Below are 27,134 nucleotides of genomic sequence, written 5' to 3' on the forward strand. Positions count from 1 at the left end.
CGCGTACGTATTTCTGTAGGCGTTCATCATGGCTTTTCTTCCATAGTGCAGGTGTCTTTTCCTTTTGTGACTGCAGTCACTGTCCACAGTGATTTTGGAGCCCAAGAAAATAAAGTCTGTCCCTGTTTCCACTGTTTCCGCATCTGTTTACCATGAAGCTATGCAACCAGATGCTATGATCTTGGTTTTTTGAATGTTGAGTTTTAAAAATCAGCTTTTTCACTCTCCTGTCACTCATCAAGAGACTCTTTAGTTCCTCTTCGCTTTCTGCTGTTAGAGTGGTATCATCTCCATATCTGAGGTGGTTGATATTTTCCCTGGCAATCCTTAGTTCCAGCTTTTGATTCATCCAGCCTGGCATTTCGCATGTATACTCTACATATAAGTTAAATAAATAGGGTGACAACATACAGCCTTGACATACTCCTTTCCCAGTTTTGAACCAAACCATTGTTCCATCTCCGGTTCTAACTGTTGCTTCTTGACTTGCATACAGATTTCTCAGGAGACAGGTAAGGTGGTCTAGTATTCCTGTCTCTTTTAAGAATTTTCCACAGTTTGTTGTGATCCACACAGTCAAGGGCTTTGGTATAGTCAGTGAAGCAGAAGTAGATGTTTTTCTGGAATTCTCTTGCTTTTTGTATGATCCAGTGGATGTTGGCAATTTGATTTCTGGTTTCTCTGTTTTTTCTAAATCCGACTTGTACATCTGGAAGTTCTCAGTTCATGTATTGTTGAAGCCTAGCTTGAAGGATTTTGAGCATTACCTTGCTATCAAGTGAAATGAGTAGGCAGTGTATTAAAGAGCAGAGACAACACTTTGCCAACAACAGTCCTTATAGTCAAAGCTCTGGTTTTTCCAGTAGTCATGTACAGATGTGATAGTTGGACCATAAAGAAGGCTGAGCGCCAAAGAATTGATGGTTTCGAACTGTGGTGCTGGAGAAGACTCTTGAGAGTCCCTTAGACTGCAAGGAGATCAAACCAGTCAATCCGAAAGGAAATCAGCCCTGATTGTTCATCGTAAGGACTGATGCTAAAGTTGCAGCTCTAATACTTTGTCTACCTGATGTGAAGAACCAACTCATTGGAAGAGACTCTGAAGCTGGGGAAGATTGAGGGCAAGAGGAGAAGGGGGTGGCAGATGAGATGGTTAGATAACATTACTGACTCAATGAACCTAAGTTTGAGCAAACTCCAGGAGATAGTAAACGACAGGGAAGCCTGGCTTGCTGCAGTCCATGGTGTCACAAAGAGTTGGACTCAACAATGAACAACAAATTTGTGTTGTTATTTAGTTGCTGAGTTGTGATCCACATAGTCAAAGGCTTTAGTGTAGTCACTGAAGCAGAAGTACGTATTTTTCTGGAATTCCCTTGCTTTCTCCATGATCCAGCAAATGTTGGCAATTTGATCTCTGGTTGCTCTGCCTTTTCTAAACCTAGCGTGTACATCTGGAAATTCTTGGTTCACGTACTGCTGAAGCCCAACTTGAAGGATTTGAGCATTACCTTGCTAGCGTGTGATATGAGCACAATTGTACAGGAGAAGTCCAATATTAAGATATTAGCAGAGTTTTGTTCCCTCTGAAATCTACATGGAGGAATCCTTCCTTTTTCCTAACTTCTGATGGTAGCCCTCAATGCTTGGTGTTCCTTGACTTGCCAGTTGCTTCCCTCCAATCTCTCACTATCTCATCACATGGTTTCTTTCCACTGTTTCTGTCTTCTCAGTCATATTGAATTAGAACCCAACCTAATAACCTCATCTTAATTTGATTTTATCTGCAGAGACCCTTTTTCAAATGAAGTCACATTCATGAGTACTGGGGTTAAGACTTCCAACATTTTCTTTGGAGGGGGGAGATATAATTTAATGCGTAACAGATGGTCAGAGCCTTCCAGCAAATATCCCCCCTAACGGAATCAGCCCTGGCATGTGGGTGGGCAGGCAAGGAACCCAGTGGGCCTTCAGAGGAATAGAATGTCTCTTCTTTCTATCACCTATGTTTCCAAATAAATTCAAATTCTCAGGTAGTTGGAGATTAGGATTTCAGCATATCTTTTGGGCAGATGCAGTTCAACCCTTAACAGCAGTATTTCAAACATTATATGTTCTTCTACCCAACTTTATTATTTCTTGCCGTGTCATATTTGTCCCAGATCTTGTTGTTGTTATTGTTGTTGTTGTTTTTTACAAAATTAAAGCCAAATAAATGGTATACAAGCCAAATAAATGGTATACTATACAGATTTTTCAGTTTGCTTTTTGTACTGAAGATTATTGATATTTACCATGTTGGAACATTAATTCCTGTATTTTAATTGCTATATAGTATTTCATTGTGTGTGTGTCTCAGGTTACCTGTTTTTTTGTTGGTAGACATTTATCTTTTTTTCCCCTCTAAATTTCGCTATTACAAAGATTGCTTCAGAGTATGTTGTACCTCAGGCAGATATGTATGAGTTTTTCACAAGTGGAGGTGGAGTTGCCTAGAAATTGAACTTCTAGCATAAATCTTCATCTTTACATTTTGGCAAGATACTCTCCAAGGTGTTACAGTAATGCATATTCATTAACAGTATATAAGAGTTCCAGTTTATCTTAGTTTATTGCTAACACTTTGTATTGTCACACTTAAACGTTTTTTGCAAGTTTGGTATGTGAAAAGATACCACATTGCTGTTGTAATTAGCATTGGTTTTTTTTAAGGGGTAAATTGTATATTTATAAAATGGTTGGTCACTCAATAATTGTTACCTTTCTCTTTCCTCCCTACATCCACCAGGGTACTTTTAATCTATGATAAAATTAATTCATTATTTCTTTTTCCTAGACATTTTTAGTCTATTTGCAAGTGAATCTGGGAGCTATGTTATACGGGAAGAAATGGAAAGAATGCTTCATGTGGTGGATGGTAAAGTCCCCGATACACTCAGGAAGTGTTTCTCAGAGGTACATTTAAAGATTTACGTTGCATCCCTGTGGACAGAGTATTAAATCTTAGTTGTGTAATGAGTTTAGCTGTGATGAACAGACGTTTATGTGTGGCATATTCTTGACGTTTTTGTATTTAATGGTTGAAGTTTTTTAACGATTTGTGTGCTAGACTCAAAGGTCCATAACACTTACTCTGCTGTGTTTGTGAATCTGAAAATTCCCAGTTCTACTGTAAAGGCAACTATCTCTACTTATGGTGTAATGAAACATACTCCCCCACTCTCACACCAGCACGCATACACGCACTCACAGGTGATCCTGCAGACACCTGAGCGTTGCTTAAGTTGTGGTGCTCTTCATTGCTTTTCATCATGAGCACGTAGAAATAGCACTCATTGGCCTTGAGCAGTAGGTGACCTCTGTGATCCATCAATGCCTATTTTATCATAAATGCATTTTATATATAATTTATTTTTTTAATTGGTTTGCATACTGAAATATTTGGATTTTGAAAGTTGGTCATTTTGCTGTTTTCATAAATAATATATTTTCATTGTAAAAAAACTTTAACAACAGAAAATGTGTATCTTTAACAGAGAAAATTTTTCTTTAATTTCTTTTCAGAGGTCTGCTCACATGGTAAAAGTCCCAAAAGGTGTCAAAATAAAGCTCTTCTACAGGGTTTTGATCCTTTCCTGCAGCACTCAATGCTGTGTAATTTCTTGTGGCCATTTGATCCACTTCCATTTCACAGATAGAGTCTTTCACTGCTGTTGATTTATTCAGAGCTTTTATTCAGTTTAGTTCAGTCACCTTCCTAACTATATAAGCACTGATTATTCATACTCTAGCCATGTGCATATATCTGGTTCTGATATCTGTTTGGACTCTCTGGCTTTAGCTTTCCATCACTCTGGCTTTAAGTTTCCTCTGTGTTGATAGCACCTGGACATTTCCCTTTCTTGCTTTTCAACTTGGCTAAGCAGTTTTTGGTAGTAGTTATGGTATTACATTTTAGTCAGCAATTCTACATGTTTGGTGCTAAAAGGATTGTCTTCCTGCATTTTTGGTTGTCTTATTGACTGGAAGTTGCTGTGATGGTATTTCAGTACCTTAAGACAAACTAGAGTATGTTTTTTGTTTTTCCTCTCTAAAATTTGCTGGCCAAATTTTATTAGAAAAAGAAAAAAGTTATCTAATCTTTGCAAGCCTGATAAGTTGGATTTTTCACAGAAATATCAAGTGGTTTGCTTATTTTAGGGGAGAATGTATATTTTTTTCATTTTAATAAGGTTTATGCAGACATCCCTATTTTATAGATGGGGATTAATATGGTTAGCCACCCAGTTCTCTTAAAATTTAGGCACAATAGCAGGTACATATACTAAGATAATAATTAGTGCTGTACAGAAAAATTAAGTAGACTGCAGGAGATAGGTGGTGATAGGGAGGCGATGACTAGGTGTAGGTGTTCTGTTATGGGACGGTTAAGAACAGCTTATAAAAGAAAGGGACATTAGAACAAAGAATTTTAAGGAAATGAGTATGGTAATAAATGGATAGGGAAGTCTTATATGAAGAACAAGGTCTTTGGAAGAGAGGAGATCAAAGAAATGAGAAGCCAAGGTTTGGGGATACTCATGTGTATAGCTATTTACATCATTAGGTACTTATGGTTGTTTAAAGGAAAAAAAGACTGTGAATGGGCTAATTTTACCTAATTCAACTATTTGATGTATTTACCTACATAATTTTTGAGTAAGGTATGTGGTGTGATCCACACTCTTGCTTTTTGAGTTGCTGTGTTTCCAGTAACTTGAGATGAAGGAAATCCACATAGGAGTTACATTGGTTTTTTTCTTATTGAACTTTTTTGGTTGTTGATTCTCATGGTAGGAATTCATACTTTATTTTACTCTTCAAAGATGTATCAATTTCAGAAGTTTGTTTGTTTTTAATTGCCTTTTTTAGTACTGGAAGTTTTTTTCTAGACTGCTATTGTGACAGTTTATAAAAAATTTCCATTTTGCTTCCTTATTTAGAGCCATGACTCAAGAACATAGAAAGTCATGTTTGACAGATGGGATTTTAGTACTGCCAGTTATATGGAGTGATCCTAATGGGCAAGCAGATTTGAGAGGTCGCTTTGTATTTCACTAAGTTGCCAGGCAGTATATATAGTTTGTAATTCAGGCACAGAGACTTTGGAGCCTAGACTGCTTGGGTTCAGTTCTATCTCTGCCACTGTATAACCTTGAACATACAGCTTTCAGAGCTTCGGTTTTCTCACGTGTAAAATGGGGATAATAGTATGTCTTATTGTTGCTTGAGGGTTGCTTGAGGATTAAATGAGTATAAAAATACTTAGAATTGTGCTTAGGGAATTGTAAATACGCATTAAATGTTAACTGTATGGGAAGTTGTTGGAAGCACCTATTATAACGGGCAGTTTTTCCTTAGCGGTACATGAAGGTGTGTCTTATAACAGCATCTTAGCTTCATAAAACCGTTAAAACCATCATGTCCACTGGATATAAGACGCTTTTGATTAATAAGATGTGCTTTTATGTATTACTATAAAGAATAGAAAAATACCAGTTACAGTTATTATTGATTTTAAGACTTATCCCAACGTCGGAGATGTTAACGTGTAAAAATGTGCCTCAGCTTGTGGAATTTATACTGCAAACCCTCTTTGTAGACCAAATGTGGATAGAAAAAGAAAATGGGTCTGATCCTCTAAACATGCAGCAGTGTCCTCATGTCCCTGCAGCAAGTCTGAGTGCTATAGTCCTCCATTTAGAAAGCTAAGACTTCCAGTGTTGTCTTTTTATTTATTGGCTGTGCTGGGTATTCGTTGCTGTGTGTGGACTTTCTCTAATTGCATCCAGTGAGGGCTCTTCTTTGTTGTGAGGCATCAGTTTCTCATTGTTGTGGAACACAGATTCTAGGCCCACAGGCTTCAGTCGTTGCAGCACGCAGGCTCAGTAGTTGTGGCCCATGGGCTTAGTTGCTCCTCGGCAAGTGGGATCTTAGTTCGCTAACCAGGGATCCAACCTGTGTCCCCTGCCAGGTGTATTCTTACCTGCCGGACCACCAGGGAAGTCCCTCCAATGTTGTCTTGATTGCTTGGATTGTATTGTTAAATATTCTGAAACCATGAAGCTAAGCATATTACTATACTTAATAGGATGCTACTAACAATATAGAAATTATTTCTACTGCAACTCTTTTAGGTTATAAGTTATTTGTATCACTTAATAGCTCCATCAGGATTATAGCTACTAGGCTCCTGAGTGTCATTCTTCATTGTATTTCTATGTGGGTTACTTCTGCGTTTTTCTCATAGAAATATCTGGCCCATGCTCTTGTCTTCCAGTCAAAGAGATTGACTTACACAGCCATATAATGTTTTTTTCTCACCCTGGACGCTTTTTTTCTCCGCAGATTTAGCAAGACAAGTACTTGGAAAGAAAGCAAAGAAATAGAAACCTCCTTGCTTCTTTTTTGTATTCTAGTTGACTTGTGAATGTATGTTTTCAGTGATGACTTTTGGAAGGGGACTCCTGGATAGTTTTTAATTTACCAATGAAATTTAAAACATTATTCATATTCCATACACATTGATTAAAATGTGCTAATTCTAACCAATGGAAGTGTTGAAGAAGCAGGATAAAACAAATGAAAAATTGCTTTTATTAAGTATTGAAAGAAATGCAGTTTACACTGATTGTAAGATGTACCTTAGCAAATAAAATGTGACTTAGTGGAAATTCACTGCTTTAATGAATTGATAAAATAATTTGCAATTACCGTATAGGTTTTATGTAAATAGAAATTCTGAAATAGCTATATTTGAAGATAGTTTTTTTCCCTATAATGATATTTAGATTATTCTTCCTTTATAGATAGTAGAAGGGAGTATATGTCAATTAAATGCAAATTTAAAATTGTGTAAGTTCCAAGTAAGGTACCTTAAAGTTTAACTAAACCTGTGTTTTCTTGTTTTAATTTTAGGGTGAAAAGGTAAACTATGAAAAGTTTAGAAATTGGCTTCTTCTGAACAAAGATGCTTTTACCTTCTCTCGTTGGCTACTGTCTGGAGGTGTATATGTGACCCTCACTGATGATAGTGATACTCCCACTTTCTACCAAACTCTGGCTGGAGTCACACATTGTAAGTAATGGCATTTTATTGTGCTCTGTTCACTTTTTAATACAGTTGCCTGGTAATATGAGAATATGCCCATTATCAGTGTGGCTTTTTTTTTCTTCCAAAATGTAATAACATGGAATGCTGGAGACTTGAGTACATAACTGAAAAAGATAAATGTTTTTTTGTCTACTCACTGAATACTTTCGTACTGCAAATGTATAAGTTTTTTTCCCCCACACCAAGCAATTCTCCAGTGCTCTGTGGACACCAACTGGGTGTCCTACACTTTAGTTCAGTTCTGACACTGTCTGCCTGGGATTAGCACAGACCCATCCCACAGGTTTAGGTCTCAGTCCCAAAAGACTGCCCCCTGCCCTCCCCGCTTCAGATGCCAACTCCAGATTGTGACCTGTGCTTCTGACTGACCACCTGAAAATGAGACTTCCCATGACCCTCTCCTTGGGTTTGGTAATTTACTAGAACTTTAGGAAACATTTACTTTTACTGATTTATTATATAATAAAAGCTGTATTAAAGGATACAGATGAACAGCTGGGTGAACAGATACGTAGGACGGAATCTGGAAGGGTCCCACACACAGGAGTTTCTGTCCACATGGAGCTGTGTTGCCCCCTTCTTGGCATGTAGATGTGTTTAGATGCTCTCCAGACCCTGTGCTTGGGATTTTTGTGCAGGCTTTGTTACATAAGCATTATCAGTTATTAACTGTATTTCTAAATCTTTTCTTCTTTCCAGAGAATGGGGAGGAATGGGGTTAAAAGTTCCAAGTTTCTAGTGTATGGTTTGGTCTTTCTAGTGACCAGCCCCTTTCCAGGAACCTACCGAGAGTTACTTCAGGCATCAGAACAAAAGATTCCTGTCACCCAGAAAATTCTGAGGGATTTAGGAGCTCTGCATCAGACATTCCTGTCACTCAGGAAATTAAAGAAATTTCCTCAAAAGAGAAAATATTAGCAAGAACTGGGGTCAATATCACTTATTTCACAGCAGCCCTCTACTAACTGTTCTTAACCAAGCTATATTAGTTCCTAGGGCTGCTGTAACAAAATTAACACAATCCATAAACTGAAAAAACAGAAATCTGCTCTTACAGTTCTGGAAGCTGAAATCAAAGTGTTGATAGAGTCATGTTCCCTCTGAAGATCCCAGGGAAGCATCTTTCCTTGCCTCTCCCAGCTTCTTGTGAACCCAGGCTTTGCTTGACTTGTGGCAGCATAATTCTAGTTTCTGCCTCTGTTTTCATATAGCCTTCTGTCTGTGTGTGTGTGTCTGTGTCTTCTCCCCTTCTTTTAAAGACACCACTCTTTGGACTTAAGGCCCAGTCTAAGTTTAGGATGATTTTAACTCTAGAGCCCTAATTCATTACATCTGCAAAGACCCTATTTCCAAGTGAGGTCACATTCTGTGATTCTAGGTGATAATGAACTTTTGAGGGATGCTGTTGAGTCCACCACAGCACAGGCCTAAGTGTCAACTTCTACTGTTCTTTTCTGTGGTTACAGAATGGATGTACTCTGGGCTTTTGCGTATGCTACTTCTTAACACTAGAAGGATTGCCTTTGCCTTTTATTCTCCCTGTAAACCCTAGTCATCCTTGAAGATTTAAGTCACATGCTGCTTGCTTTCCATGAAATGTTTTCTTGCCTTCCTGTGAGAAATCATCTCTCCTTCCTCTGAACTCTCATAACATTCTATTTTGTACTCTTCTTGGATGAACTTAGCACTTTCATCTTTGTATTATAATTATTTATAATATTTTATTTATTTGTACATGTCATTTCTCTTAAATCATAGAGAGTCTGTATTATTCTTTTATTCACTCTCAGTGTCAAGCCTTAAATAAGTCTATTTGTTGACCACGTAGAGGACCTTGGGTATCAAACACTGTTTGTATTTATTTTTTCTTGTAATTTATGAGTTGGCTACTAATTATTCACCAGCTGCTTTCTCTCTCATTTTTATTCCATTGTTACCAAAAATTCTGACACATAAATCCTGGCATGAATAGGCAATTAATTTGATGCTCCTACTTTTTCAGCACAACTGTCTTTATTTTGAGAGGAAAGCCTTTTTAAAAAAATCATTTTGTATAAAAAATTAGGAAATCTTTTTATACTTTAAGCTTTATCATTGTCAGTCATATGGATGTTCTGCTGAACTCTTGCTTTCATTTGTAATTGTATGGTAAATTATTTTTCTATCATTGGCTAAGGATGTGATTACTTTCCTTGAATGACTCATGTTATAGAAAAAAATGTTCTGACACTTAATAAAATGGTAAACAAGACTTTAAAAAATTATTTTTGGCTGCTCTACATCTTTGTTGCTGTGCTCAGGCTTTTTCTAGTTGCAGCATGTGGGCTCTCGGGCTCTCGGGCTCTAGTAGTTATAGCGCACGGTCTTAGTTGCTCAGCATGTGGAATCTTCCCGAACCAGGGATAGAACCCAGGTCCCCTGGACTGGCGGGTGAATTCTTATCCACTATACCACCAGGGAAGTCCCATAAACAAAACTTTATTCAAGACTTTTGCGGTAGCATATTGCAGTAATGGAGAGAGATTGGTCTTACCTCCAAATATTATAAGGAAAGCAACTTACAGCCAAGGAGCAAGGTGAGGTGATCAGTGGAAGGAAAATTACTAAGAGAAATCATCAAGGGTAGGGGAATTCTTACTAAAAGCCAGCCAAAGACTTATTCATTAAATATGGGGTATGAGGAACTTGATCAGGTGTCAAGGGTGGGGGATGATACAGCAGGATTCTTTGCTAAGATTCAGCTGGACAGGTCAACGTCAGAATAAGGGGCCAACTTCTGAGCCTAGTAGAAAAGAGGGCTCAAAGGAGTGGGACTAAATTTTAGTCAAGGTGAGAGTCTCTGTCAGCTGGTTCAAGTTGAATTAGTTCTGACACACTTTGCAAATACAAATGCTGCTTCAGTTCAGTTCAGTCACTCAGTCGTGTCCGACTCTTTGCGACTCCATGAATCGCAGTGCGCCAGGCCTCCCTGTCCATCACCAACTCCCAGAGTTTACCCAAACTCATGTCCATTGAATCGGTGATGCCATCTAGCCATCTCATCCTCTGTCGTCCCCTTCTCCTCCTGCCCCCAATCCCTCCCAGCATCAGCGTCTTTTCCAATGAGTCAACTCTTTGCATGAGGTGGCCAAAGTATTGGAGTTTCAGCTTTTAGTCCTTCCAAAGAACACCCAGGACTGATCTCCTTTACAATGGCCTAGTTGGATCTCCTTGCAGTCCAAGGGACTCTGAAGAGTCTTCTTCAACACCACAGTTCAAAAGCATCAATTCTTTGGCACTCAGCTTTCTTCACTGTCCAACTCTCACATCCATACATGACCACTAGCCTTGACTAGATGGACCTTTGTTGGCACAGTAATGTCTCTACTTTTCAATATGCTATCTAGGTTGGTCATAACTTTCCTTTCAAGGAGTAAGCATCTTTTAATTTCATGGCTGCAGTCACCATCTGCAGTGATTTTGGAGACCCCCAAAATAAAGTCTGACACTGTTTCCACCATTTCCCCATCTATTTCCCATGAAGTGATGGGACCAGATGCCATGATCTTAGTTTTCTGAATGTTGAGCTTTAAGCCAAGTTTTTCACTCTCCTCTTTCACTTTGATCAAGAGGCGTTTTAGTTCCTCTTCACTTTCTGCCATAAGGGTGGTGTCATCTGCATATCTGAGGTTATTGATATTTCTTCAGGCAATCTTGATTCCAGCTTGTGCTTCTTCCAGCCCAGCGTTTCTCATGATGTACTCTGCATAGAAGTTGAATAAGCTGCTTATTGTTTGTTTTCCAAAGCACTGTATCAAAGATTACAGGCTTGTGTAAATTTAATCAGTCAAAATTATTACCAAAATATTAAAAATGTTATCCCATTATGTGGCTCCATTTTAATTTGAAAATGATCTTTTCAGTTTAATTTTTTATCAGTTGGGAAGATTTGGGGATTTTTAATGGTATCTAAAAGTACCTGCAAGGAGATCCAACCAGTCCATCCTAAAGGAGATCAGTCCTGGGTGTTCACTGGAAGGAACTGATGCTGAAGCTGAAACTCCAATACTTTGGCTACCTCATGCAAAGAGTTGACTTCATTGGAAAAGACCCTGATGCTGGGAGTGATTAGGGGCAGGAGGAGAAGGGGACGACAGAGGATGAGATGGCTGGATGGCATCACTAACTCGATGGACATAAGTTTGAGTGAACGCCGAGAGTTGGTGATGGACAGGGAGACCTGGCGTGCTGTGATTCATGGAGTCGCAAAGAGTCGGAGACGACTGAGCGACTGAACTGAACTGACTGAAAAGTACATTACCTTTGCCTTGTTAAAAAATATTTTATCTTGAATTTATGCATTGTTTCATCTGAAATAATGACCTAATTTCTGAACTGAGTGGCTTTTTCCTAGGCTCATTGTACCTACTAATACCTCTGCAACATTTTAGTACTATTGACTGTTTGCTTGAAATTCTCTTCTCCCTTAATTTTGAAACATTGTAGTTTTAAGTTATTTCTCATTGATCAGCCTTTAACTCTATTCTATTCTTAACTGCTTTTGCTTCATTACAGCCATTTCTTTTGCTTCATTTATCCTTCATGTCTTTGCAGATGATACCTAGATGAAGTTTGCTGATCTTGAGGTATCAAACTGTATATTCATTTTAATAAATGTCTCCTGGATATATATTCTAACATCTTAATTTCATATCTAACACCTTTCCTTACTTCAGTCCATTTATAGGTCAAAAAAAGCAAACATCCTGTTCTTCCTCCTATGATTTTTTTTTCTCTCTTTTTTGAAATTCAAGTATAGTTTTTGCTTTTGTTGTTTAGTTGCCAAATTGTGTCCAACTCTTTTTGTGACCCCCATGGACTCTCTGTAGCCTGCCAGACTCCTCTGTCCATGGAATTCTTCAGGCAAGAATACTGGAATGGGGAGCCATTCCCTTCTCCAGGGGATCTTCCCGACCCAGGGACTAAGCCTGGGTTGCCTGCATTGAAGATAGATTCTTTACTGTCTGAGCCACCGGGGAAGCCCTTAAATCTTTATAACTAGGCTCAGACATTTTTATTAATCAAAATAGGAAACATTGGTCAACTTATTTTCACCAATGAGAAATAAGTTTGTTTATTCCTCTAGTATAAAATCCTTGCTTCACGATTCGACAAACTCTTGGAAAGCATTTTCTGGATCCTGCTGGTTGTGAAAGCATTTTCACTGCAAAACAAGTTTTTGAGATGCTGGAAGAAGTGGTAGTCAGTTGGCTGAACATCAGGTGAATGTGGCAGATGAGGCAAAACTTAGTAGTCCAATTCGTTCAGCTTCTGAGTTATTGGTTGTGTGATAGTTGGTCGAGTGTTGTTGTGGGGAAGAATCGGGCTCTTTCTGTTGACCAAAGCTGGCTGCAGGCACTGCAGTTTTAGGTGCATCTCATTGATCTGCTGTATATAGTCCTCAAATATAATGGTTTCACCAGGATTCAGAATGCTGTGGTGGAGCAGATTGATTTCAGACATGCACAGCAGTAAATGGCAGCTTAACAGTAAGCAGCAGCGAGCAATAGCTGGAAGCAAGGTCTTAATTTCCCAGACTGGGAGTCCTAACCACTGGACCACAGGGGCCAGCAGTGAAGGCTAGAGTCCCTTCCTAGTCCTTGCCTGACTGGTTAAAAACGAATTCAGGCAAGGAGGCAGAAGGTAAAGAGTAAAGTAAGAAGCTTCTGTCTTCCTTCAGGCCAATCATCTTGCTTTGTTCCCCTCCCCCTGCTAATTTGTATCAGGACTCTCCTCTGGGGTGCACATGCACCCCTTTAGCCAAGATGAATCTTGAAGCAAAGACTTCTGTGAGGAGCAGGACTCACTGTGGCCTGGAATTATCCTCTGACTTTTGACCCCAAAGAGCCTTTACGGAAATGTATAGTGTCTCCCTTATCCTAAAAAGGGGGAAGTGGAGATCCTTCAGTCGTTTACTCAAAAAGGGTTTTGCCTCTGTCCTTGCCATAATTATTTCTTCGCCATAATTATATTTCCTCAAAATGTTTACAAGAGAAAAAGACTGGCTGTTTACCTTGTTTCTTTTGTTACTTCCATTTCGGAGAGCAATTGTAAATTCCTCAACTGGAGCCCACATAGCTCTTGTCTCAGGAAGTGCTGACAGGGGGCCAGCTGATTGTCAATGTCCAACTTGGAACCCATCTCAAGATGGGTAGCAGACTGCCAAACAGTGACCATGACCTTTTTCTGATGCAAGTTTGGCTTTGAAAAGTGCTTTGGAGCTTCTTCTCAGTCCAGCCACTGAGCTGGTCATCTCCAGTTTTTGTAGAAAATCCGCTTTTCGTCACCCATCACAATCCAATTGAGAAATCGTTCATTTTTGTTGAGCGGCATAAGAGAAGACAATACTTCAGAATGACGATTTTTTAAATTTGCTGTCAGTTAATGAGGCACTCACTCAGCAAGGTTTTTCCCCTTTCCAATTTGCTTCAAGTGCCAAACGAGTGTAGAGTGGTAGACACTGAGTTCTTCAGCAGCTTCTTGGGTAGTTGTAAGAGGATCAGGTTTGATGATTGGTCTCAGTTGGTTGTTGTCAACTTCTGATGGCCGGTCACTATGCTCCTCATCTTCAAGGCTCTCTTCTCATTTGCAAAACTTCTTAAACCACCACTGCACTGTATGGTCGTTAGCAGATCCTGGGCCAAATGGATTGTTGACATTGCAAGTTGTTTGCACTGCTTTAGGACCCATTTTGAACTGGAATAACAAAATTGCTTGAATTTGCTTTTTGTCTAATATCCCTAGTCTAAAATAAATATAAAATACACATCAAGTAGTAAGTCATTAGCAAAAAAAAAAAATAAAGTGAGAAATGTGTATTAAAATGCTATGTAACATAACCACATTTATTTAAGGATGTATTCCAGAATCAAATGGCAAATTTCAACAGTGCAAAAACTGGAATTACATTTGCACCAACCTAATAATTCTAGTAATCCAGTTTGAAGTTACCTTTGACTTCTCTTTATCAAGCTTCATATTAAATCCTATCAATCTTAACTCAACCATATTTCTTGCATCTTTCTTTGCTACTCTCATCATTATGATAGTTTTTCTTACTTATCTAACCTGACTATGGTGTGATAATAGGAGTAATGAAAGACACATTTCTGTTTTTGTTTACTTCAGTTCAGTTCAGTCGCTCAGTCATGTCTGACTCTTTGCTACCTCATGAATCACAGCACTCCAGGCCTCCCTGTCTATCACCAACTCCTGGAGTTCACTCAGACTCACGTCCATCGAGTCAGTGATGTCGTCCAGCCATCTCATCCTCTGTCGTCCCCTTCTCCTCCTGCCCCAATCCCTCCCAGCATCAGAGTCTTCTCCAATGAGTCAACGCTTCACATGAGGTGGCCAAAGTACTGGAGTTTCAGCTTTAGCGTCATTCCTTCCAGAGAAATTCCAGGGCTGATCTTCAGAATGGACTGGTTGGATCTCCTTGCAGTCCAAGGGACTCTCAAGAGTCTTCTCCAACACCACAGTTCAAAAGCATCAATTCTTCGGCGCTCAGCTTTCTTCACAGTCCAACTCTCACATCCATACATGACCACTGGAAAAACCATAGCCTTGACTAGATGGACCTTTGTTGTTTACTTAGTGTTCATAAAAGCAAAAACAAACCATTCTTCCCTGTTTTGAAACCTTTGAGAAATCTTCATATTCTGTAGAACAAAGTTTTAAACTCCTTAATATGACTCTTAAGTCTCTTAGTTTATTATTCTTAATTTTCAATACCCATTTCTCCTCACTTATGTTCTCAGATTCAACTAAAGAGCACTGGTCAGTATTCCATGACTATACCATGAACTTCCATGGCTACCCTATCTACCATCACTCCTAATATTCCTTCATATAAGAATACATTCCATCTTTCAGTTCTTGACAAGTAAAATGCTTTATCATCAATCCTAACTCAAATGTCATAACCCTTTTGTCATGCCTTCTCCATTTTTCTGCAGTTGGAATTAATCAGTTTTTCTCTTTGCATTCCTACACACTTTACTTTTGAATTAAAGTAGTTAAGATGCTTTTTGCCTTACTGTAAAGTCAGTTGAAAATGGCTTTGTTTTTCAACAGAAGTTACAAGCAAGTCTCTTGAGGACAAGGCTTATATTCTATTCTTCTTTGAGTTTTTCTTAGTTTAGTGAACCACAGTGCATGTTGTTGGACTGAACTGTGTTGGAAAATTTTCAGCAACCAAAAGTCTGCATTCTGAGTATTGATTTAAACATTTGAATTCCCCAGGAAAGAGCAGGAGGAATATGTTGTTTTAGGATTGTAGGACTAAACCCATAGGAGGGAGAAGGACCAAGATAAATCATCATGTTTGAATAAAGTTTAACAACTTCATAGTATGTAAGTGTTCATATAAAGACCTACCATATTTTTAGAGTGGAAATGAATTGTATATGTCAATTTAAAGAACTGCTTAAGATTGCAAAATAGTTGTTTTTAGATCTTCCCTTTAAAACTTTTGGTTAGAAAACTTATGTGAGCTACAGAAAATTGGTTAGCAGTAACTTGAGGCGCATAGAGATCAGTCTACTTTAAATATTATAGGGAAAAAGAAGATGTGTGTATGCATATAACTGATTCACTTTGCTGTACAGTAGAAACTAACTGAACATTGTGAAGCAACTATACTCCAATAAATACTAATTTAAAAAATAAATAAAATGTCAAAAAAAAAAAACCACTACATGGAATAAGCTGTCTGAACTAGTTATTTTATCTCCTATAATGTACCTGTTGGTTTCCTTGGTGGCTATAGAAATAAGTTGGCAGTGTGTGGTAAAAACCTGAAGAAATAACTTATGCTTTTAATTTTCTCGCTTATTTATAATATTTTTAATTGCTGACCTCTTAGCTGAATTTTGTTGTATCCTTATTTCTTGTAAGAAGGATATACCAAAATAATCAACTGTTCAACCACTATTTTGTAGTTAATGGCCTTTATCTTGAGCATTAGAATTATTTGAAGAGGGTGTTAAAAGTGCAGGTTACTGGTTCTGCTTCAAAGATTTTTTATCTGTGGGCCGTAGGGCTCTGTACTTTTAACGCTGGGTAATTCTGATATGGATGGACCATGAACTGCATTTTGAGAAATAATTTGTTATTGTTGTTCAGTCACTCAGTTGTGTCCAACTATTTGCAACCCCATGGACTACAGCCTCCTAGAGCTTGCTCAAACTCATGTCTATTGAATCAGTGATGCCATCCAATCATCTTATCCTCTTTCGTCCCCTTCTCCTGCCTTCAATCTCTCTCAGCATCAGGGTCTTTTCCAGTGAGTCAGTTCTTTGCCTCAACTTCAGCTTCAGTCTCAGTTCTTCCAGTGAATATTCAGGGTTGATTTCCTTTAGGATGGACTGGTTTGACCTCCTTGCTGTCCAAGGGACTCTCAAGAGTCTTCTACAGCACCGCAGTTCAAAAGCATCAGTTCTTTGGCATGCTCAGCTTTCTTTATGGTCCAGCTCTCACATTCATACATGACTACTGGAAAAACTGTAGCTTTGACTATACGGACCTTTGTTGGCAAAGTAATGTCTCTGCTTTTTAATATGCCGTCTAGGTTTGTCATGTTTTCCTTCCAAGGCGCAGTTGAAAGCGAAAGTATCTGACTCTTTGTGACCCATGCACAGTCCATGGAAATCTCTAGGCCAGAATACTGGAGTGGGTAGCCTTTCGCCTCTCCAGGGGTTCTTCCCAACCTAGGGGTTGAACCCAGGTCTTCCACATTGCAGGTGGATTCTTTCCTAGCTGAGCCACAAGGGAAACCCAAGAATACTGGAGAGGGCAGCCTATCCCTTCCTCCAGTGGCTCTTCCCAACACAGGAATTGAACTGGGGTCTCCTGCACTGCAGGTGGATTCTTTACCAACTAAGCTATCAGGGAAGCCAGAATACTGGAGTGAGTAGAGTAGCCATTTCCTTCTCCAGGGGATCTTCCCAGCCCAGGGATCGAACCCAGGTCTCCTGCATTGCAGGCAGAGTCTTCACCAGCTGAGCCACCAGGGATGCCCTCCAAAGGGCAAGTGTCTTTTATTTTCAGAGCTGCCGTCACCATCTGCAATGATTTTGGAGGCCAAAAAAAGTCATCACTATTTCGTTTCCCCATCTCTTTGCTATGAAAGAAGTGCTGGGACCAGATGCCATGATCTTAGTTTTTGAATGTTGAGTTTTAGGCCAGGTTTTTCTCTCTCCCCTTTCACTTTCATCAAGAGGCTCTTCAGTTCTTCTTTGCTTACTGCCATAAGGGTGGTGTCATCTGCATTTGTGAGGTTATTGGTATTTCTCCTGGCAGTCTTGATTCCAGCTTGTGATTCATCCAGCCAGGCATTATGCATGATGTACTCTGCATATAAGTTAAATAAACAGGGTAATAATATATATACTCCTTTCTCAATTTGGAACCAGTCTGTTGTTCCATGTTCAGTCCTAACTGTTGTTTCTTGACCTGCATACAGGTTTCACAGGAGGCAGGTGGTATGGTATTTCCATCTCTTTCGGAATTTTTTCACAATTTGTTGTGATCCACACAGTCAAAAGTTTAGCTTAGTCAATGAAGCAGAAGTAGATGTTTTTCTGGAATTTCCTTGCTTTCTGTATGATCCAGTGGATGCTGGCAGTTTGATCTCTGGTTCCTCTACCTTTTCTAAATTAAGCTTGTACATCTGAAAGTTCTCAGCTGATGTACTGTTGAAGCCTAGCTTGAAGGATTTCGAGCATTACTTGCTAGTATTTGATTTAAGTGCAATTGTGTGGTAGTTGGAACATTCTTTGGCTTTGCCCTTCTTTGAGATTGGCATGAAAAGTGACCTTTTACAGTCCTGTGGCCACTGCCGAGGTTTCCAAATTTGCTGGCATATTGAGTGTAGCACTTTAACAGCATCATCTTTTAAGATTTGAAATAGCTCAGCTAAAATTCCATCACCTCCACTAGCTTTGTTCGTAGTGATACTTCATAAGGGCCACTTCACACTCTGTGATGTGGCTCTAGGTGAGTGATCATATACCATCATGGTTATATTCAGGTCATTAAGATCTTTTTTGTATAGTTATTCTTCTGTGTATTCTTGCCACCTCATCTTAATATCTTCTGCTTCTGTTAGGTCCATACAGTTTCTGTCCTTTATTGTGCCTGTCTTTGCATGAAACATTCCCTTGTTATCTCTGATTTTCTTGAAGAAATCTCTAGTCTTTCTCATTCCATTGTTTTCCTCTATCTCTTTGCAGAGTTCAGTCAGCCACTTATTTAGTCTGCAAACCTCTTAACTTCTTACTTTGTCTATGGAAAACAGGGATAATGATACAACTTACATCATAGATTTGTGGTAAGGAGGGCAGGGAAGGAAAAGTATTATCCTCTGCTCATCTTGGGTTCATTGGGTGGGGCCCTTTAAATTAGACTAACAAAAGACAGAAAACAGAAAAACATAAGCTTGCTTATTACTTACTAAGTTACTTACGCACTGGAACATTTAGTGATGAATAACTCAAAGGGGTGGCTAGAGCTTGAGCTTACATAGCATCTTAGCAAAGAGGGATAATTTTGTGGAGAAGTGACAAAACAAAGGAAAAGAACTTTGAGCTGCTAGGAGTGGCACATTGTGGGAAAACAAATACATGGAAAAACCGTTGCTTGATGTATGTGTGTTAGTCACTCAGACGTGTTCAACTCTTTGCGACCCCATGGTCTGTCCATGGAATTCTTTAGGCAGGAATACTGGAGTGGGTTGCCATTCCCTTTTCCAGAAGATCTTCCCGACTCAGGGATCAAACGTGGGTTTCCTGCATTCCTGGGAATCCTGCCGATTCTTTACTGCCTGCGCTACTAGAGAAGCCTTTGGTTGATTTGGCTGGTTAATAAGATTTGTTACGCAGATTCTTTCTTCTGGTGCCATCTCCAGGTTGATAAGGATCTAGAGTTTTCTCTGGTGATTAACATCTATCCTTCCTGGTAGAAGAGTTATTATTGTTCAGTTGCTCAGTCATGTCTGACTCTTTGTAACCCCATGGACTGCACACTCCAGGCTTAACCTGTCCTTGACCATCTCCTGGAGCTTGCTCAAACTCATGTCCAGTGAGTCGGTGATGCCATCCAGACATCTTGTCCTCTGTCTTCCCCTTCTCCTCCTGCCTTCAATCTTTCCCAGCATCAGGGTCTTTTCTAATGACTCAGTTCTTCGCATCAGGTGACCAAAGTATTGGAGCTTCAGCAGCAGTCCTTCCAATTAATATTCAGGGTTGATTTCCTTTAGGATGGACTGTTTTGATCTCTTTGCAGCCCAGGAACTCTCAAGCGTCTTCTCCAGCACCACAGTTCAAAAGGATTGATTATTCAGTGCTCAACTTTCTATATGGCCCAACTGTCACATCCATACATGACTACTGGAAAAACCATAGCTTTCACTATATGGATCTTTGTTGGCAAAGTAACATCTCTGCTTTTAATACACTTTCTAGGTTTGTCATAGCTTTTCTTCGAAGGGGCAAGTGTCTTTTAATTTCATGGCTGCACTCACCATCTGCAGTGATTTGGAGGCCAAGAAAGTAAAGTCTGTCACTGTTTTCATTATTTCCCCATCTGTTTGCCATGAAGTAATGGGACCGGATGCCATGGTCTTTGTTTTTTCAGTGTTGAGTTTTAAGCCAGCTTTTTTACTCTCCTCTTTCACCTTTATCAAGAGGATCTTTAGTTCCTCTTCACTTTCTGCCATAAGGGTGATGTCATCTGCATATCTGAGGTTATTGATACTTTCCCGGCAATCTTGATTTCAACTTCTGCTTCATCCAGCCCATGATTTCGAATGATGTATGTACTCTGCATATAAGTTAAGTAAGCAGGGTGACAATATACAGTACTTTTTTCCCAGTTTGGAACCAGTCCATTGTTCCATACGTGGTTCTAACAATTGCTTCTTGACCTGCATACGTGCTTCCCAGGAGACAAGTGAGATGGTCTGGTAGTCCCATCTTTTTAAGAATTTGCCACTGTTTGTGATGCACACAGTCAAAGGCTTTTGCGTAAGTCAGTGAAGCAGAAGTAGTTGTTTTTCTGGAATTCTCTTGCTTTTTTTATGATCCATCAGATTTTGGCAATTTGATCTCTGATTCCTCTGCTTATTCTAAATCCCTCTTGAACATCTGGAAATTCTTGGTTCACATACTGTTGAAGCCTAGCATGGAGAATTTTGAGCATTACTTTGCTAGCGTGTGAAATGAGTACAGTTGTGCAGTAGCTTGAACATTCTTTGACACTGCCTTTCTTTGGGATTGGAATGAAAACTGACCTTTTCCAGTCCTGTGGTCACTGCTGGATTTTCCAAATTTGCTGTTATATTGATTGCAGCACTTAAACAGCATCATCTCTTAAGATTTGAAATAGCTCAGCTGGAATACCGACATTCCACTAGCTTTGTTTGTAGTAATGCTTCCTAAGGCCCACTTGACTTGGCCCTCCGGAATGTGTAGGTGAGTGATCACACTATCATGGTTATCTGAGTCATTGAGATCTTTTTTGTATAGTTCTGTGTATTCTTGCCACCTCTTCTTAATATCTTCCGCTAGACCATACTGTTTCTGTCCTTTATTGTACCCATCTTTGCATGAAATATTCCCTTGATATCTCTGGTTTTCTTGAAGAGATCTCTAGTCTTTCCCATTCTGTTGTTTTCCTCTATTTCTTTGCATTGGTCCCTGAGGAAGGCTTTCTTATCTCTCCTTGCTGTTCTTTGCAACTCAGCATTTAGGTGGGTATGTCTTTCTTTTTCTCCTTTGCCTTTAGCTTCTCTTCTTTTCTCAGCTATTTGTGAGGCCTCCTCAGAGAACCATTTTGCCTTTTTTGCATTTCTGGTTCTTGGGGATGGTTTTGATCACTGCCCCGTGTGCAGTGTTACGAGCCTTTGTCCATAGTTCCTCAGGCACTCTGTCTATCGGTTCTAATCCCTTGAATCTATTTGTCACATCCACTGTATAATCATAAGGAACTTGATTTAAGTCATACTGTTTTGGCCTAGTAGTTTTCTCTACTTTCTTCAATTTAAGTTGAATTTTGCAATAAGGAGTTCATGATCGGAGCCACAGTCAGCTCCCAGTCTTGTTTTTGCTAACTGTATAGAGCTTCTCCATCTTTGGCTGCAAAGAATATAATCAGTCTGATTTGGGAATTGACTATCTGGCGATATCCGTGTGTGGAGTTGTTTCTTTGTGTTGTTGGAAAAGGGGGTTTGCTGTGACCAGTGCATTCTCTTGGCAAAACTCTGTTAGCCTTTGCCCTGCTTCATTTTATACTCCAAGGCCAAACTTGCACTCCAGGTGTTTCTTGACTTCCTACTTTTGCATTCCAGTCCCCTGTGATGAAAAGGACATCTCTTTTTGGTGTTAGTTCTAGAAGGTCTCATAGGTCATCATAGAACTGTTCAACCTCAGCTTCTTCCGCATTACTGGTTGAGGCATAAACTTGAATTACTGTGATACTGAGTGATTTGGCTTAGAAATGAACAGAGATCATTGCATCATTTTTGAGATTGCACCCAAGTAGTGCATTTCAGACTCCTGTTGACTATGATGGCTACTGCATTTCTTCTAAGGGATTCTTGCCCACAGTAGTAGATTTAAGGTTCATCTGAAGTAAATTCACCCATTGCTGTCCATTTTAGTTCTCTGATTCCTAAAATGTCAGTGTTCACTCTTAGCATTTCCTGTTCGACCACTTCTAATTTACCTTGATTCCAGATTCCTATGCAGTATTGTTTATAGCATCAGACTTTACTTTCACCGCCAGAGGTCCACAACTGGACATTGTTTCCGTTTTGGCTCAGCCTCTTCATGCTGTCTGGAGTTACTTCTCCACTCTTCTCTAGTAGCATATTGGTCACCTGCTGACCTGGGGAGTTCATCTTTCAGTGAGGCCAAACTATGGTAGGGGCACTGACGACCTCCTTCAAAAGGAGCCAGCATGCTGCAGCTCTCAGGGCTGTCTGCTGTAGTCAGTGCCTCTGACCTCAAGACAGGCTGCTGTGGACACACCTCCCCCGGAGGCTCCTGGATGCTCACTTGTGAGTCTGACTGCATCTCTTGTGGGCTCACTGCTCCTTTCTCCTGGGTCCCAGTGTGCACGGTGTTGTGTTTGTGCCCTCCTAGAATGTTTCCCCATCCTGTGGAAGTTCTGTAGTCAAATCCCACTGTCCTTAAAAGTCAGATTCCCTGAGGGATCTCGGTCCTTTTGCTGGATCCCCAGGTTGGGAAATCTGTTGTGGGCGCCAGAAGTTTTCCAAGAGTGCAGGAACTTCTTTGTTATAATTGTTCTCCAGTTTGTTTGTCGTCTGCTCGGCAGCTCTATAGTGGAGCTAATGGTGACCTCCTCCAAGAGGACGTATGCCATACACCGTGCCTCCCAAGTCTGCTGCAGCCAGAGCCTCTGTCCTCGAAGCAGAACGCTGCTGACCGGTGCCTCCACAGGAGACACTCAAACACTCAGCGGCAGGTCTGGCTCAGTCTCTTGTGGAGATCACTGCTCCTTTCCCTGGGTCCCGCCAGAGGGGTCGGGAAGCCATCTTTTCAAATTAGGCCAGTAGGGGGAACTAGAGAGCTTTTCTTATATCTGCTGCTTCTCATTTGCCTTCAACTCAAAATAATCCTTTTACTGAAACAACATTTCCAGTAGCATATGGTGCTACATGAAATGTTACCTTTTTTAAAGGACTCAGCATTGTGTCTGGTACAGAATTGGTGCTTTACAATGAATATGCATCCTTTTTTTTTTTTTGGAGGTGCTGCAAGGCATGTGAGATCTTAGTTCCCTGACCAGGGATTGAACCTGTGTCCCCTGCATTGGAAGCACAGAGTCCTAACAAGTGGACCATCAAGGGATTCCCTTCATCCTCTTGTATTAGTAAACACTTGGCTAGGAAATGTCAGTGAGCTTCATCCCACTTTCTCAGAGAGTAATTGTTTTGGGAATAAGCAATTTTCTAGAAATTGTTTTGGGAACAAGCAATTTTCTAACAGAGAACTGTAGATCACTACAAAAATTAACTCATCCATGTCAATAGGAAGAAAATGTTTCCCTTACCAATTTGCTTTCCTTTACTTTACAATTTATAAAAATAAAGGTATAACAGACAACTCCGTTGCTCCTGGCTTCAGCAAATAGCTGCTTTCTTAGTGGACTTTCTTATGAAAGCATTATCATAAAATCAGAACTACTGCTACATTTCTTATAGAAATTCTGACATGGGCAGGTTTATATTCTGATGACTGTGATTTGTTGTATTAGTTATAAATTCTAAGCTTCTGTCTAAGCAGTTCACTGTGGACCACGTTGCAGGGTTTTCCACTCAAAAATATTTGGTACATTAATCTTTTCAAATAATATATTAGGAATGTGGAAAATTGGGATAAAAATAGAGAATGTTATTAACTTATCATTTATAAGTAGATATTTATTTTAAAGCATCAGTGACTCCATTTAAATTTGTGTAATAAGCCAAGGTATCTAGGAAACAAAAAGGAGTTATAAGTTTTCACTGTAAATAACATTTATGTTAGAGTACAGATGCATTTACTTTTTCACTTTATGATTATACAGTAAAACTTGGAAGTCCAGTAAGTTGAACATCTGCCATTTTTAATCAAATTTTTTCTCTTTTATGTATATCACAGATGAAACTGGGTCACTGTTTATATTATTACACACTGAATACTATATATTCAGTACAGAGTTTAGAATAATTAACTGATTTGATTTTACAAGATTTTAGATTTTGTCATGGCCAGTAGTTTTTAGAACTTAAGATTCCAAACTGTTGTTACTTTACTTTTATTTAAATTTAAGAAATTGAATTAGAACTTTTTAGATTTCTGGCCATGCCACCCACAGTGCAGGATTTCAGTTCCGCAACCAGGGACTCAGTGAAAGCACTGAGTCCTAACTATTGGACTGCCAGGGAATTTCATGAATTAGAACTTCAGCCAAAAGGTCAAATTGTTCAACAGATTTTTATCAACAACAGATTTTTATGATATGTTTTTATTTTGTAATTTGCTACTTAAATACCTAAGATTAGATTTCCTAAAAAGATCTTTTTTGTCAAATGTTAATATATATACAGTGTTTTATTGACAAGTTAATTTTTACACATTTTGATGATATTCCAAATTGGAGAACATGTATAGATAACTTAAACATTTTCTATATAGTTTAAATATTTGAAATAGTTTCTTACAGATTTTATTGTTGTTGTCATCATTATTATTGATATCTGAAAGAAGATTCTACTATCTAAGACTAACTAATCATTGGTTTTTTTCCTTGTAGTGCCCTTTCCTCACGCATTTTGTTCATTATTATTTAGCATCACATAGTGTTGAACTTTGGAGACAGACTATAAACTGTAAATGTAATTTGCTTTAATCAACTTTTTACAAATTTAGTGTATTGAATCCCCTACTATTGTACATGCACAGTCCTGTCTAAACACAGTTTGGAAGCTCTGCTTGAATTTGAAGGCTCATCCTTTAGATGCTTTGGAATGTCTACATTCTAACTGAACTGTCTACTAATTCTAGGTTGAATTGCCATTTTTAACATTCCTGGTTTTTTTTTTTTTTGGCAGGGAGTGGGAAGGTGTCACTCACTGGAAAGTATAGTTCTTTCTTGTTTTTTGTCTTTTATTGTGGGTCCATAGCATAAATCCTTCTTATAGGTTCTCCTTTTCCTTTTTTTTTTTAATTATAGCAGAATACAACGGTTATTCTTTGTTTTTGCTTGTCTGTCCTATTATTAGGTTGGTGCAAATGTAACTGCGGTTTCAGACCATGAATTTTAAATCGTTATAACTAGGTTCAAACACATCTTTATTAATCAAAATAAGACCCATTACAGTCAAGTTTGTTTATTCCTGTAGCATAAAAATCTGTACTTTGGGACTCTAGGAATTCTTGGAAAGTGTTCTCTGCCTCCTGCTGGTTGTGTAAGCATTTTACCTGCAAAAAGCTGTTGAGATGCTTGAAGAAGTGATAGTTGGCAAGAGGTCATGTGAATATGGCAGATGAGGCAAAATTTCATAGCCCAGCTTATCCAACTTTGGAAGCATTGGTTGTATGGTGTGCTGTCGGTCCTTGTCGTGGAGAATTGGGCCCATTCTGTGGACCAGTACCCACTATAGTCATTGCAGTTTTCTCATCAGTTTGCTGAGCACACTTTTCAGATGTAATGTTTCGCCAGAATTCAGAAAGATGTAGTAGGTCAGACAGGCAGCGGACCACCAAACAGTGATCATGACCTTTTTTTCATTCGAGTTTGGCTTTGGGAAGTGTTTTGTAGCTTCTCAGTCCAGCCAGTGAGGTGGTCGTCGCTGGTTGTCATATAAAATCCACTCTTTGTCGCACATCACAGTCCTATCGAGAAATGGTTTATTTTGTTAGGTAAAATAGAAGAAGACAACACTTCAAAATGATGATTTTTAAAATTTGCTGTCAGTTTATGCAGCACACGTTTATCGAGCTTTTTCATCTTTCCAGTTTGCTTCAAATGCCAAATGACTATGGAGTGGTCAGTGTTGAGTGCTTCAGCAACTTCTCATGTAGTTGTAAGAGGATCAGGTTTGATGATTGTTGTCAACTTCTGATGGCTGGCCACTACACTCCTCATCTTCAAGACTCTTGTCTGCTTTGCAAAGAGCACACCACTGCACTGTACGTTAGTTAGCAGGTCCTGGACCAAATGCATTGTTGATGTTCCAAGTTATGTCTGCTGCTGTATAACCTATTTTGAATGTGAATAAGAAAATCACTCAAATTGGCTTTTTGCCTGACATCATTTCCCTAGTATAAAATAAATATAAAATACACATCAAGTAATAAGTCATTAGCAAAAAAAAGTAAAGTGAGAAATGCACATTAAAATGATGTATAACATAGCCACATTTATTTAAGAATATATTCCAGTATCAAATGGCAAAGTGCAACATTGCAAAACTGGAATTACTTTTGCACCAACATAATACTACCTGTTTTCCATAGAGATTTTTACACGTGTTTTGCCTTTGTTTGTACTATCCTTCTGCTACACTCTTTTTTCCTTTCCCTGGTCAACTCTTAGATGTTCTATGTGTACCTCATTTTTTTCATATCAAAACTTCTAGGAAAGTGAAAGTGAAGTCGCTCAGTCATATCCGACTCTTTGCGACCCCATGGACTGTAGCCTACCAGGCTTCTCCATCCATGGGATTTTCCAGGCAAGAATACTGGAGTGGGTTGCCATTTCCTTCTCCAGGGTATCTTCCTAACCCAGGGATCAAACCCTGGTCTCCTGCATTGGAGGCAGGCACTTTAACCTCTGAGCCACCAGGGAGGGCCTATTTGCTAATGTGCTCTCTGAAAACTGTGTCTCTGTTCCTTTGTTGTACTTTCCACACTAGATTAAAATGACCCATTTTCTCTTCTACTATAATCTAAATACAATTATTTTGTTCACAATCATGTCTAATTTTTAGCACAATGTCAGACACATAAAATGTCCTTTTGAATGTTTGCCAAATATTAAATAATCTTGACTATTGCTCCTGTTCTTTTTTCTCCCCCCGCCATAATGCTTAGAAAGAAAGAAAGTGAAGTCACTCAGTTGTACCCGACTGTTTGTGACCCTGTGGACTGTAGCCTACCAGGCTTCTCCCTCCATGGGATTCTCCAGGCAAGAATACTGGAGTGGGTTACCATTTCCTTCTCCAGGGGATCTTCCCGACCCAGGGATCGAAACTGGGTCTCCTGCATTGGAGGCAGACACTTTAACCTCTGAGCCACCAGGGAAGCCCCCCGAAAATGTTTGGTACTGCTGAGTCGCTTCAGTCGTGTCTGACTCTGTGCGACCCCATAGACGGCAGCCCACCAGGCTCCCCCATCCCTGGGATTCTCCAGGCAAGAACACTGGAGTGTGTTGC

At 39.3% G+C, this 27,134-nt stretch overlaps 1 protein-coding gene across 2 annotated transcripts in view; it reads left to right on the plus strand.

Moving 5' to 3' along the window:
- Nucleotides 1-27,134, plus strand: part of USP32 (ubiquitin specific peptidase 32) — a 198,125-nt gene that overhangs the window by 102,358 nt on the left and 68,633 nt on the right. For both annotated transcript variants that reach the window (XM_069602726.1, XM_069602727.1), the window contains exons 4-5: nt 2,837-2,955; nt 6,958-7,117. In XM_069602726.1, coding sequence (XP_069458827.1) covers nt 2,837-2,955; nt 6,958-7,117 — 279 coding nt within the window. The remainder of the gene's footprint in view (nt 1-2,836; nt 2,956-6,957; nt 7,118-27,134) is intronic.

The sequence above is a fragment of the Ovis canadensis genome, chromosome 11 (genome assembly GCF_042477335.2).
Source record: "Ovis canadensis isolate MfBH-ARS-UI-01 breed Bighorn chromosome 11, ARS-UI_OviCan_v2, whole genome shotgun sequence".
Taxonomy (NCBI): Eukaryota; Metazoa; Chordata; class Mammalia; order Artiodactyla; family Bovidae; genus Ovis; species Ovis canadensis.